The sequence below is a fragment of the Diachasmimorpha longicaudata genome, chromosome 1 (assembly GCF_034640455.1).
Source record: "Diachasmimorpha longicaudata isolate KC_UGA_2023 chromosome 1, iyDiaLong2, whole genome shotgun sequence".
Classification (NCBI taxonomy): domain Eukaryota; kingdom Metazoa; phylum Arthropoda; class Insecta; order Hymenoptera; family Braconidae; genus Diachasmimorpha; species Diachasmimorpha longicaudata.
This window is the reverse complement of record NC_087225.1, coordinates 1,518,287-1,532,348: the sequence shown is the minus strand read 5'-3', so window position 1 is coordinate 1,532,348 and position 14,062 is coordinate 1,518,287. Positions and strand designations below refer to the sequence as shown.

The 14,062-nt window shown below is 35.9% G+C and overlaps 1 protein-coding gene across 2 annotated transcripts; it reads right to left on the bottom strand.

Moving 5' to 3' along the window:
- Positions 1 to 983: 983 nt before the first annotated feature.
- On the bottom strand, positions 984 to 12,716 carry LOC135164610 (endochitinase). Of its 2 annotated transcripts, none has more exons than XM_064125120.1 (9): positions 12,647 to 12,716; positions 8,913 to 8,984; positions 8,030 to 8,368; positions 6,685 to 6,907; positions 6,465 to 6,588; positions 5,297 to 5,494; positions 4,845 to 4,926; positions 2,133 to 2,569; positions 984 to 1,209 (listed from the first exon to the last, which is right to left on the bottom strand). In XM_064125120.1, the coding sequence occupies exons 2-9, from the start codon at positions 8,974 to 8,976 to the stop codon at positions 1,060 to 1,062; spliced, it is 1,617 nt and encodes a 538-aa protein (XP_063981190.1). In that variant the 5' UTR covers positions 8,977 to 8,984; positions 12,647 to 12,716; the 3' UTR covers positions 984 to 1,059. The 2 variants fall into 2 exon arrangements, with proteins under 2 accessions (XP_063981190.1, XP_063981200.1); XM_064125130.1 differs by lacking the exon at positions 12,647 to 12,716 and adding an exon at positions 12,306 to 12,571.
- Positions 12,717 to 14,062: the final 1,346 nt, after the last annotated feature.

The window sequence follows — 14,062 nt, the reverse complement described above, 5'->3', positions numbered from 1 at the left end:
CAAATGAATCTTATTATGGAATAAAAATTATTTTTATTATTCTTTAAAAGTATCACAGAAAGTGGAATTATATTATTTTTTGGTACAAAATATTGACATGTATCAAATAACAGACAAATAAAAGTTTCAAAAATCAATATTTTGGTGGGTAAGACATTCTGATTCGTTCAAGATGGTCACATGATCACCATCATTAATGATGGATTATGTACTCCTCTTTTCGCAGTCAGGGATGATGGTTTTATTAAATGAATGAGATTTTACTGTTTTAATTAATTTAGACGAATCTTTCAATTGCTTATGATAATTCAATTCTAATTTATATAAAAACGTTCGTTTTTTGCCTATATTAAAGAAGGATTCTTTTCAGAATCATTTACTTCCTCATTGGGGGCTTCATTTTAATTACGAAGGAATTAAAATGTTCAGATAAATCTATCTCTAGCTAAATTAGAATTAAATGCCAATAAGCAGTTAAAAGCTACTCCTAATTTAATGGAGAAAGTGGAAACCGAGTCATACAACGAGGTTCCAAAAAGATGAGTTCTTTATACAAGTCAGCATTAAGTTGTAATGATGGAGTTGAAATGATGAGAAGGTGCGATGATAAACAATCCTTTAAAAGAGCCTCTTAATCTTTAAAAGAGAACTGTTCAACTGCTCTTACATTTAGGATCTTCAAGTAAATCAACTTAATATAACGATGTGAATTAAAAATTTTCAGTTGGGACAACACCACCGAGTAAGTTTCCTCAAAATCAGTGGTGCGCCAACAGGTGCAACTGAAGTGCATTCTTCTTCCCCACATTACAAATTACGATCGCATAACAAGAATAATATCCTAGCTCCATTTTTTAGGATATTCTAACTCATGAAGGCAATCGAGTAGCCATGGATTTTCCTACTCCTTCTGACGAGAAAAGATAAGGAAGTAGGATAGGGTATATTTTGTCGTGACATTTTCTTGAATTGAACGTAAACAATGAAATATAATTCTATTTTATTTTCTTATCATTCTAATGACAATATATTGAGTATCTGCTTTTCACGTCTCTTAGTCTATTTTGCTATTAACGAATAATAATGTGATTCATGGCACTGCGTGCGGTCTACGTTCGCTGGCCAGTCACAGACGAATTTGTCAGGGTTGAAGATAAGACCCGACGCGCACTGGAATTTCAATGGTTTTCCGTAGACACAACGATAATACTGAAAAAGAAAAAAACATTTACTGTGAAAATTTTGATCAATATTGAAATGGTGTGAACGAAAGATAAGAATTTTTATGTAATACAATTTGTTTGTTAATGTCATATTGGGATTCAAAAACAAGATACAAATAATATTAATATTATATATAGATACGTACAACAATAATCACAGAAACAATTTACATCTTTCCAGTCAATCATCGCATTCATGGACACAATTAATAAATCTGTCGATGACAGGATGATATATTTTTCATTATTGATGGTATATTACTATTTAAATATTGAAGCTATTATGAATAGGAATTTTACGAAATTCAGTTTTGCTTTTGAATAAGAGCTTAGTGATCGTCAGATTTTTCAATTTTCAATTTTTCTTGGTTTGACGGCCATGTCTGTACGCGAACACATCCCCTGTCATCTTCCCGATAATCAAATTCTAGAAATTTGAGCATAAACACATGCGTTAAGTTAGCCACATAAGCCATCGGCTAACTTCATGCGTAAAACTTTTTCCTCCTGGTCAGTGTTCGGCGGGAAATTCAAATTCAAGTAGGATACGCGGAGCATACATTCGGCCTCATATAAATGAAGCGGAATTTTTTTTCTCTCTAAATCTAATTCTCTTCGATTTTTTAAAATATTATATATTATACATTATATATATACTTTGACATGCATTACTAGCTCTGCCAAAAATTTTCTTGTAAAATTCGATCGAGAATAATCCTGCTTCCCTACCTACCTAATTCGAAATTCTATCAATTTTCTATCACGTCACAGAATGTGAAACACATCATATGGATTTCCCATCTTGCATGCCAACAATGTATGATTAATTAATTTCACAACGTTACAATAACCCCATAATAATGAGTCCCAGATAATTTTCATCAAAACAAAAATAACAAAAATTATTACCGAGGCGCAGTCTCTTCCTGCCATAAAGTCCTGTCCACTGCACTGGATCTCGTTGTCACCCTCATCGATATCTGGAGTAACTGGTGGCTTCACAGGTCCAGCTGGTCGAGTGGGTTGAGGTTTCGGGTGATAGCTCGGTCTAGTTGTCTCTTCAGTCTCCTTCTTCGGAGGCGTGGGCCTATCCTGGAAGCTTGGAGTCGTACTTGGGGGCCTATCCCACTCTGGCCTGGGCTTATTATTCCGTTTTGGCTCTGGCACCCTGTAATCTTTCATATTTTTATGAAGAACTTTGGTCAAAACGTCCTTCTCTCCGCAGATTCCGTGAAAGTCGTCCATGTCAATAGCCCAGCTCATAGCCCCTGCGTAACCCTTTGATTTTATCCAATCCATTTTTATTTGGAGACTGTCCGGGTCTTCGTATCCAACCCATTGAGTTCCTGTGTGAAAATAGTTCGTTTTAATGACCAGCAGAATTGGCTTTTGCTTAAATGATGGACATGATTTTTAGTTGTTTTTTTTTTTCATTATTAATATGGTACTCTGCCTACCCTCCATACGCATGGTACCCTGTGGATCCGACTATGACGGCGTTTCCACCCCTATAGAATGTACGGGTTGACATGAAAAAATCATTTATCATTGACGCGGAAAGAAATATTCCTATTGCCAATAAAATTGTTTCGATTGTGGACAAATTTAATTCATTAATGTTGAATTTTTTGGGGATTTCCCGAAGTACAAAATTCACTCTTTCTCCTCTGGAAATATGTTCTTGAGTCGTATCGCGGTAGGGCCTCGAATATATAAAAAGGAGGAAAAGTTTTATTACCCGCTTCTCTAAGTAACATTTGACGACCAGAAGTGGCCACGGGATTAGAAGGAAATAACTTTTTGGAGATGGAAATGTTCTGTTCCAAAGGGCCCAAAATACGGTTTCTACTTCTGTATGTTGGCGCTTTAGTATCAGTGTGTGGAGAGCCACTACCACTAGCGCCACACAACGCCCCCCCCCCCCACTCTACCGATCCCCTATATAAGCGCCGCCACGACAGGAATTCAAGCAGTTAGCGCTCGATACACTTTGAGCGCTGAACTCTCTCTTGCTCTCTGAGCACTTGCATAGCCTGGATCTTCCCTCCATTCTCAGGATTGAAAAGTGACCAACGGACTAGGCATCTAAGTGTACTTTACTCAGCCACGTCTCTCTCCTTTCCTTCTCAGGATTCCAGGAGATGACAAGACTGTTCTCTGCTTGTATCTCTCTTTCATGGGGTTGACAGATAAGCGATATCGATCTCTAGACTGTTCTCTGTACTCTGTCAGGCGCAAGTTCACGACGTGTATGTTAGTAATCCCCCCCCCCCCCCATGTTCTCCATCCTTCCCAGGTCAGGAGAGAAAAAGCGATGAGTCTCTACTGTCTCTTAATGCCTTTAACTCTCCTGGATTAACTTGCACACTTGCAAAGCGGCCTCTGCACTTCTGCAGAGGGAGCTTGCGAACGTCCTCTCATATATCTCCTTAATTCAAGAACCATGGATGTATTCAAAGAGGATTGACTCAAGTAGAGGCTCAGTTCTGGGGGTTTGAGTGACACCAGCGGTATCGTAGTACATCACCCCAGAAGAGCACCACACGCAATGCTGGGATATCTGCCCGTCAGCCGACTCAACAATTCCTCAGTAGCAGTCAGAATCAACTTCAATTATTTTCTTTGAATCAACGAAAGGGATCTAGACCCAGTTCGCTAGCTATCGGCGGAATGAACACTTGAATGAATCGAGTTGTTATTAAGGCACAATCAAGTGATCTGTTAGGGAGGCCATTGCATCTACTGGTCTACCTAAGTACCACTAAAAGTCACCTTAGTGTCATCTATTATTAATTTCGAAAAACGAGGTCTACTGAGTGCCATAAACCCTCCATTGGGGGTTCTAATAGGTAATCACTGAGCCCCCATAAACTACTGAACCATAAAAGTAATCCTATCACCACTGTCGACCGTTCCTTCCCTTCCTCTCAACAGTGACACGGTAGAGGGTCGCTTATCCCTGTCGACAGTGGCAAAGCAGTATTCCGAATTTTAACTATCTGGGTATTTTTTCAACAATTAAACACATACAAAAGTTAATTCTCAATTTTCATCGGACTTAATCGACAGGTCATTTTGGCGATATTATTTTTCTTCATTTTTTTGTCCTTTCATTAGAGCGGAAATTGATTAACCGATTTTTACTCAAATACCAGAAAGGAAAGCTAGTACAGGTAATTTTGAAAACGCAAGTTTTTCAATGTTTTTTTTTTTGTTAAATATTCTGGATTTTGACTGCTTCGACTTTCAAAAAAACGAGTACTGAAAGTGTCTGTATATGTAGATGGTAGTTAAAACCATCCACCCGATTTTACCAGATGGAAAAATTTGAACATGTCGGAAACCACCATAAACACACAGAACTGAACTTAGTGACGAAGAAGGAAAGAAAGATTCTCGTCTTAAAAATAAAATGTCAATAAAATATTGAAAAATAGAAAGTATTTTTCTTCCTCAATTGCAGAAACACAGATTAAACCAATATTTCGGACGTTGGGAGTAAACCGTTGACTAATTTGACATAGAACAACCCATACACTTCTTCCTTTCTTCAATGAGTCACATTTTTTCATGGATATCAATGAATTATTAAATATAAGATTCCAGCATTAACTTCATTACCTTTGTAGGCATACGGTACTTTCCCGACATCATCATATTTTCTGGTCCATCCACTGTGCGGATCATTGATGACTGCACAAATCTGAAAGGAGAAAGAATGAAGCCATGTTTTTTACCAAAATCAATTTGGAAATGTTTAAAGAATTAGGAATTATAGAGCCACAAAAGATTCGATAATTATTAAGACCCGCACTGAAAGAAAAATAACCGAGGTTCTACAAAAGATATATTGTTCGATGCATATTCTTTCGTATCAAAAAATAATTTCTGTGTTTCAACGTTTTAATTATCCATTTCAATAACGGGTTCTTTAAAGAGCACAAATAGTGAAATATTCATTGATTCCATTACTGTTGTCTACTATAAGTTTTCAGATCGACGAAAGGTGGCATAAACAGCTACAGTCAATCTACTATACAATTAGTGGAAATAAGTTCTATAATGAATCTTACCTCGTAATATGCAAGGAATCCCTTAGCTCTGGTAAATTCTCCAGGTGCACCACCACCAGCCTCCTTATTTATATAAGTACCTAAATTGTAATTATTATTACTGGCACTGAGAGTGAATGTTCTTCCGTAGAATGGCACTCCCACGATAAGTTTGTTGGCTGGGCATCCAAAATCTTCCCAAAGTTTGAGTCCATCGTTCTGAAAGATGTCAAATTATCGAATTACTTTGTTAATTCGATAATTGTAAAGGCATAACAATGTCTTTAAACTTCGCTGTACGCATTTTATTCCGAAGCTCGCCACTCTTGTGATCAATTTATTAATGGCAAATCAAATGTACCAACACAGTTGAATAATTCATCTACAGTCACATAACTGCTTTCGTCTGCTGATATATTTTCTATTATAACTATTTTTAATTATGTAAATTTATGAACTTTCTGTGATTGTTCCTCAAAAAAAAAACGGACAATCGGTTTAATTTATTGGTCTATGGCAAACAATTTTACTATAACAAAACTATGAAGCCGTTGATTTTTAATAAATTGTCATCAATGATGCTGCAGTGTCAAACACTCAAAAGCCCTTATCACGTGAATACATAAGGCTGGAGCGAATCACTACCACCTAAATGCTTCTCTCGAATGAATTCACATTATAGACAACGGCAGTTGCATCTGCTAGTATGAGGTTCAATACATAAACCTCGTAATATGGTACTGTCCCAAATATATGAAAGGGCCACGCTTAAGAGAAATTTTGAGAAAATAATAAGAGTTTCATTCCGAAACTCGATTTCCTCCATTTCTTAGAATACTACGTCAGCTATTGTACGAATGTAAAATTAATATTTAAAAAAGGAAGATAAAAATCTAAACATGTAAACAATGCAACTATCATAGACTAAGAAAACAATAAACAGTGTAAATAAATCCTGTAGATTTGCACACTTTAAAATAATTTTTAAAAAGTGATGCTGCATTTAAACGTGTCAACAGTTACCCAAATTTCAAAAGTCAAATCTCAAATTCAAAACGTACAATCTGCAGCAGAAAGTGATCATTTTGCAGGTACTTTTTTCAAGAATTCACCATAAAAATTTGAACAAAACTCTCGAGTAAATAATCTACACGATAACAACCTTAATGCATTATCATCTTGAACTCACCACATTGAGAGCCTCATATGCATATTGATCATGTGGTCTCCTGTAAAGAGGACTGTGCACATCAGCGAATCCAGCCCAATTGCCTCTTAAATCATACGCCATTACATGAATAGCATCGACATTCCTGGAATTGTAATGAAAGAAGTTTGTAATTAGTGTGGAAGCTGTTATCCCTGAGATCGAGTTTGAGAAAGTGAAATTTGTAATAATTCAAACAGACTGGCAGAGCTCTGGCACGTGGTAGCCCTCGTTGAGACGGAATTTGGCCATTGGGACAGCCATGGTAATCTCCCATCCCTTCTGCTCTCTGTCGAAGGCACGTCGCAGCTCCTCAACGAAGTAGAAGAAATTGTTTCTGTCTGAGTATTTACCGCCTCTGTCAGTTGCACCAGGATATTCCCAGTCGAGGTCAAATCCGTCAAATCCATATTGGTGCATAAAAGCTGGAATTAGTGGTTGAGATGAATAATTATGGGGTGGGACACGTGGTTGAGGGAAGATGAGTGATTACTTTTTGCAGATTGTTGTGATTGGAAGAGTTTTAAATGAAGACATCAATAGATATTTATTGTTTCGTGGAAGTTTGAGATATTTGACATTTTTTGGTAAAAAAATTGTAAATTAGATTTTATCGATTTCTGATATTTGCACTTTGAAAAAAAATTTTGTGTGTCACAGATATTCTAATAAGTCTGTGTTGCAATTCAGGTCGATCGGTTCATAACTTTCCATGTTGTTACTGCTGCTACGTTCAGCCCGTATCGAATAGTGCCTTTTCGTTAACTTATAAAGGAAAAAATTTGCAGACGAAAAGACTTTTCTTTTGCTAGTAAACGAAAAATGACACAGTTCGCCACACGGAGAGAAAAGTCTGTGAAAAATTACTGTGCCGGGCACTGGAAGAAATTATAGTGATTGTCATGTTCTCTATGGGATTATTAAGTCAAGTTCATCAAATTTAATTAAAAGAGAAACGACGGGTACAAAAACGAATCAACGTGGACGAAGACGAAGTGTCGCCCGAGTGTTTAAATAAACATAAAACATAATTTCATAGGGAGGAAAAACAGAGAGTTCTTTCATTTAGGTGACGAATATACTAGTAAGCTTTGGGGTCAGTTTTTAGTCTCGTCTAGAGATTCATAGACAAAGACGTTTCTTCCTCGTACCATTTTGAATAAAGATAAGATTAAAGTTAAATCCACTGCATTTTATATTCATTTATATACCCCATATCCAATATTCTTTGTTTAAAGAAAATATTATCGGTCAAGTCATCCACACAATAATGGAGCTATTAATTTAAAATTCGGACTAGATGTTCCTTTCATCACTACAACAGATGGTACTAAAAATGAGCTTCATTAAATGATTAGTTTCGGAGATATTTAATTGCTAGTGTAAAATAATTATGTGAAAAATCTCAGAGTTGACAGGACTGAATTCAGTTTTTTCTACAAAAATTTTCGTCTCGTTTTCACAGAAAAAATAATAAACCTCATAGACTTGATAAAAAAAAGTTAGTAAATGAGATTGCAAAATTTTTATTCACAATAAATACTTACCCACAACACTCTTTATGAAAGTATCTCTTCTCTGCTTGTTACCGACAAGTGCACTATACTTTCTTCCACCCTCTCCCCATCCACCAACAGCCACTTCGGTTTTCAATCCCGGAAATTTATTTTTTAAATTGACGAACTCCTTGAATCCACTTTTCTCAACATCCAATTCCGGATCTAGTACTAGATACTCCCACGTGACATTGCTCACTCCGATGAATGAGTAGATAACGTGAGTACAGAGATCTCCACGAACATCTTTAATTCCATAGCTTCCCAGTCCAGGACGGTAAATAGCCCAATTGCTAAAGTAACAAACTATTCTTGATGGCTGCTCAGCACCTGAATTTCAAATGAAAGACATGAGTCTATGGAATTTTCATTCTTTTGGACAGACTGTGTGTAAAACGTCGTTTTACGCACGTGTATGTCTATACGAGTATCGAGTTTTTATTTAGCTATAAGTTGTGAGAAGTGAAGTTTTACGCACGCGGAGCGTGTCCGTAAAATTGCACTTTGCACAAAATGCATCAAAAATTGTTGGAAAATTAAAATACAGATCTTCTGTTTATCTTCAAAAATCACTCGACAAGGTTTATGACGTGTTTGATAGAGTCTCCAAAAAAGGACTAATTTATGATGTGTTGTCCTCCGAGCTTGAGAGCATTGTAATCCTTACCACATGTGGTATTCAAAGGCAACTCTGTCCTCTGTACTCACCCTCTATAACTAAGTCAGGGATGAATTTTGATTTTAATTGTCTTTCTGTTTCATCTTGCAGGAGATTAAATGGGGATTTTCAAACTCCCTCTAACTGATGACTGGATGCTTATCACTTTATATCCTAATTAATGGCGTTGTGTAGCAATAAAATTAGCATTCTTACCGTATGCAAACACAGTGAATATGCAGAGCAGCTGGACTGCCAAGAGGGATTTCGTCATCATCATGATTGATCCTGAAACTCGAAAGTCAACGCATAATAGTCTTTGGCTGAGGTATAGAAAAAAATCTCTCTGATCATTCGTGAATTTTCAGATAAATGTTTTATTGGAAATGGGATAGTTATAATGAATCTGAACGTGTGAATGTTATTTATTCGCTTTTATTTTATACGCTCGAAATGCACAACCGCTCTGGTTCGTCTCCTTAAAGGAACTAACTAAAAAGACGAAAAGGCCACCATACCCTGGTTCCACCCATGCACCTCTGTTTAGACCCAAGAAAACAGAGCATACACATCATACCCCAAACTTCTTAGAATTTCCACCCATAAAAAAGTTTTCCAATCTCAAGTGGAAACCCGAGAGGAAAAGAAATGCAAATCGTACAAAGACCTATTCAGCCTGACTGTAAATTAATTTTTGATAAATAGTTTCTAATGTAGACTCTAATATGTTCGAGAAGAATTTGAAATTAATGTAGCCTACATCATAAGGGTCTAAATTTTGTATTTTCTCAATTGTATGCAAATTAAACCTCTGAAGTTAAAAAATGCTTAATAAAAAAAAAGCATAACAATCAAGGAAGTAGCCCATAACGTGTAATTTCACACCTTCATCTGAATAAATAACGGACGTTACAGGAATATATTAACAAACATAAAATTACCGCCATAATTTGAGATGCCCTAACGGGATGGAGAATATGAATTGTTTCAAGGTTCCATCGTTTTGCGAAAACTATTCGTTTGATAATTATTTTAAAATTGCATGTAGCGTCTATATTAGTTTTATTCAATATATAAGGGCCATTCCACGCTCAATTTTGAATCAATAATTCAATTGTAAATCGAAGGAGGCGAATTGGAGTCCTAAGTAAGGTTGTCCAACTTCCCAAAGATCGAATTCAGGAAACTAGAAAAAACTTACGGAATTTAAAACCAATAATTCAATAGCCAAGGTCGGCAGCTCGTGACCTTCTCCAATTTCGTCCACGATTTTTTAAAATGATTAATCTATCTCCAAAAGACACTCCAAATGCGGTTGGTTTTCAATTGATTCAAAAAGTAAAAATACGTTTCGCTTTCAATAAATTTCAAAGAAATTCCTAAAAAGTATAATTAATTTTTTAAAATTGATCCGAAGATTGAAAAATCAATAGACATGCCTTTTCCATGGTACTGAGGAATACCCCCAATGAAAAGTAGTTAATAGAAATAGAATCACCATGACAATGCTTCCAGTGGGAAGCAAAATGTTGTATTTTAATGATTTAACAATCGAATAACTTTAATATTTATTTATTCGTGAAAGGCACTCCAATCGTTCCAACTGACAATTAGGACGAAGAAGCAAGATAGTCTTCCAATGAGTTACATGGAGAGAAAAATCTGAGATTTTTTGTAATGTGATTCCGATAATAATTACCATGCTGACTTATAATCTTGGCGTAAACGGCATATCTGAGAAAAATTACTATGCCACCGAGTAAAATTTCTTTCTCAGTTCAGGAAAATTTCTATATCGACGGCGGGGAGAAAATGAATGCTAAAGAGCTAATGTAACAGATACCATGATAGAGTCCAACGTCTGCAATAATCGGATATATTTGGCACTTATCCCTAATTAATCACAATGAGTTGACAAAAATTTGATGAGCGGCACAGTAAAATAAATTTAAGTAGAAATTTTTAAAAAATATCAATCAATTTTTCATTTAAACTCAAATAAAAAATGATGGACTCTCATATTTTATAGTATTGTTTTATAAATTTTACGAAGCCACATCTCATTAATTACAAAATGTATTACAATATTGATGGTATTGACAGACATTTTTATGTGTGAATATAACAAATTCCAGTATTCTAGCATTTCGCACCTCCATTGTAGCGGCTCAGTAATTTTTCTGCGACTTGTCTCTCCGCGTAAGTGTTTACAATCTTTGCAAATCACAAATTTGCAATCGATTACGATCAATGCAGCTAACGCACCCGAAGGGCGCACCGTCTTGGTTTAATAAATTTGAATGAAGTCTCGATCCCGAGGTTGATGCAGTGGAATTCATTTCATCTCATCGGTTTTAGTGAACTGAGTTTAAAATGCACACTGCATCGGACGTTTTGGTTTATTCTCCTAGACTTCAATGCTTTGAATACAAACACAGTGCGTGGAGGACTCCTCAAGAAGGTCAGATTGCACAGAGTAAATATTGCTTCAAATAATAACCGATCAGTAACTCAATCATACGGTAGCCAGTTTAAATATTCCACCGATAATACCCGATAAAAGATATGCGGTTCCATAATATTCTATTTTAAATGAACGATTTGCCAAAAAAAATTATAAATAAAATGTCCGTGAACATGGAAGATCAGGACGAAAATATCCTTAGACATTCGTTCCTCCAATTTCGGTAATGCCCATAGGGAAATTATGACGGGAAGATTAAGGGTTTGTAGCTTTTGCCCTTCTCCCCCTCTACGATACTAATTTTTTTATTATGATTCCCGAGATAACATTAATCTCAGAATTCAAAGAGCTACCACAATATCAACAATTTTATTTTCTAGTATTTGCTTTTGTAAAACGGAAATTTTTTCCCTTTTTTTCTTTTCTATTTTTGCCAAATTTGATCTCACATTTATGTAACTTAGCAGAATGAACCACAAGGGCAAATGTTTGAAATAAAAAATGAATAAATGAATAAGTAAATAAACAAGCAAATAAATAACTATATTCGTGAATGAATTTGTCGATTATTGGGGTAAGATTGTAATGATGTTTTGATTTAGTTCATTAAGATATTCCGACTATTATTACGGATGTTACAGATTGAGGATACTCAGGATTTAATAGTGGGTTGCCAGGTTCAAATATCACGAGATTTTAATGAATATTGGGTCTATCAGGGATTAAGCTGCAAGAGGAGAAAATATTTTCTTAGTGGTTGAAATTTTGGGGTACACGATACCGTCATATCCCGTCTTCCCCTAAATATCCATAGTTCATCATAACAAAAGTTTCAATTGGATTTAATTGATATTTTTTTGCTTATCCGCCTTCCACTCAGAGCACTGGGCCTAACTGATCAGAAACTGTCGTATTTACCTCTTATCTCCGGTGAAAAATGGGCCCAATGCGCTGCTTCCTATCCGCGCCCAAAACTATCGAAATCTAATCCACAATATAAACTCTCATAACGAGTGTGGATATACACCGTCGTATTTTTTATTAAAGTATTTCTTTCTGTACGAATGTCAAAAATCCCAATAAAAAAATCCAGACATTCCTTACCCCCAATCCCTTTTTTTAAAACAACGCACATCGCACCGTACCTCAATTTTCCTATTACTCCGACACGATCTTCGCCGCGCGAAAAATTCCATTCGTGAACTCAAAATCAAAATTCTAATTATTTCACCACCAAATGGTCAAAGTTGTCTTTCCTTTTTTCTCCGAGCCTTGACCTCCGTATAATTCAATGTCAAGCAGAGTTGAATGACTCAAACCACAACAAAGCTTCTGCATTCACTTCTTTATCCGCTCTGAAGTCACGAAAATATTTAAAATTGGCCGTGATCCTAATGCAAACGTTGAACAATAAAATAAACACTGGAGTGAATTGAAATAATCGCGTCAATAGGAATCTAAGGTAACTGAAGAAGCCACTACTCACCTTCCTGGCGAACCGGTCGTTGGAAAAATCATGGCAGGAGCTGAACGATCGGGTGGCATATATAGGCGGATGGGAAGTCTCCTCGCGGGCCTCATTATAATTCAGGTGCACGGGCCCCACGCGATTGGCTGGTTCGACGAACCCGTTGTGTAGTTACCCACTCGGTGAGAAGGAACTCACTCGTCTCATCAGTCAGGGACATTGAACGAACAGATATACCTTCCAGATTCGATTTCGATATCAGCCATTTGAGTCCCTTTCGACCACTTGCTTTTTGTTTTTTATTCCTTTGAACGTTTGAATAAATCACGCGTGAGTCACTGGTGAAGATTGTTTTGTTGTTCGAGAGTCAATGAACTGGGGCTGATTCACTCTCAATTTTATGTTTATTTGGAATCGAACTGGGAAACTATCATTGCGGGGGAGTCCCCTCGTTTAAGGTTGTTGTCGCGTGACAGTCTCTGTAAAAAGTTTGTGAGCAGTGAAACGGTTCGAATGAAGTACAAGCGGTTGATTTATTGCTTTTCTATGTAGACAGATGAAATAGATTATATATTTTTCATTGGAAATGGTCTGAGTTATGTAAATGTATAAATTCCCATAATTATTCAGTGAAAAGTAAACAGTCAGTAGATGTAATTTTTTGTTGCATTTAATAATCCGACTTCTAAACAAATGAACGATTTTTATTTGAAAATCATCGAGCTGGTGATTTTTTTTTTAATTTAATCCATGCCGCTCCATTTAAACTCGTGAAAAAGTAGCCACATTCAAAAAAATTCTATCTCAATTTCTGAACGAACTATTTCAAACAGAAAGTCATCATATTGTACCTAATGTTGTTATATATTCATCATTGAAATTTAAATAAAAACTTTGAAGTAAATATTTTACACGACAACAACCTTAATATGAATACGAACAGGTAAAAAGACTATAGAAAATGCCGGCGGGTTCACTGGGGAAGTCTATTAAAAATTTAATAGAAATTATACTTTTTTACGAAAATATAATTCAATATTTGGTAGAAAAGTAACACATTAGACCTGCCTGCATTAGACCTTTCATAATTTTTAACGAATCTCTATCCTCGCCTCTGAATTTCGGAATTTTTACGTAATTTTAATTGAACTTTCCTATACGTACAGAAAATTATTGATCACAAAGTTATTTACGCAAGAATTTTTTGGTTTAATTCGCTTTTCAGAAAAATTATTTTTCTTGGATTTCTTTGAAATTTGAACCACATTAATATTGGACCCCTCGACAGTCAACGCTTTTAATGATATGTCTTTGTCAATTCTCAACTGAATTTCATAGAAATTTCTGATACATCCGAATGGAGTTTATGAATATTCATTAAAGGGGAGTTTATTACACCCGGAAATTCCCAGCGGATGGCCATCCATCTACAAA

Bases quoted from the DNA above. Each gene is read 5' to 3' on its own strand.
- LOC135164610 (XM_064125120.1), bottom strand. From the start codon at position 8,976: ATGATGATGACGAAATCCCTCTTGGCAGTCCAGCTGCTCTGCATATTC. The intron at 6,908-8,029 runs GTAAGTATTTAT...CACTAATTCCAG, and splicing joins TTTCATAAAGAGTGTTGTGG to CTTTTATGCACCAATATGGA. The intron at 4,927-5,296 runs GTAAGATTCATT...TTCTCCTTTCAG, and splicing joins GATTCCTTGCATATTACGAG to ATTTGTGCAGTCATCAATGA.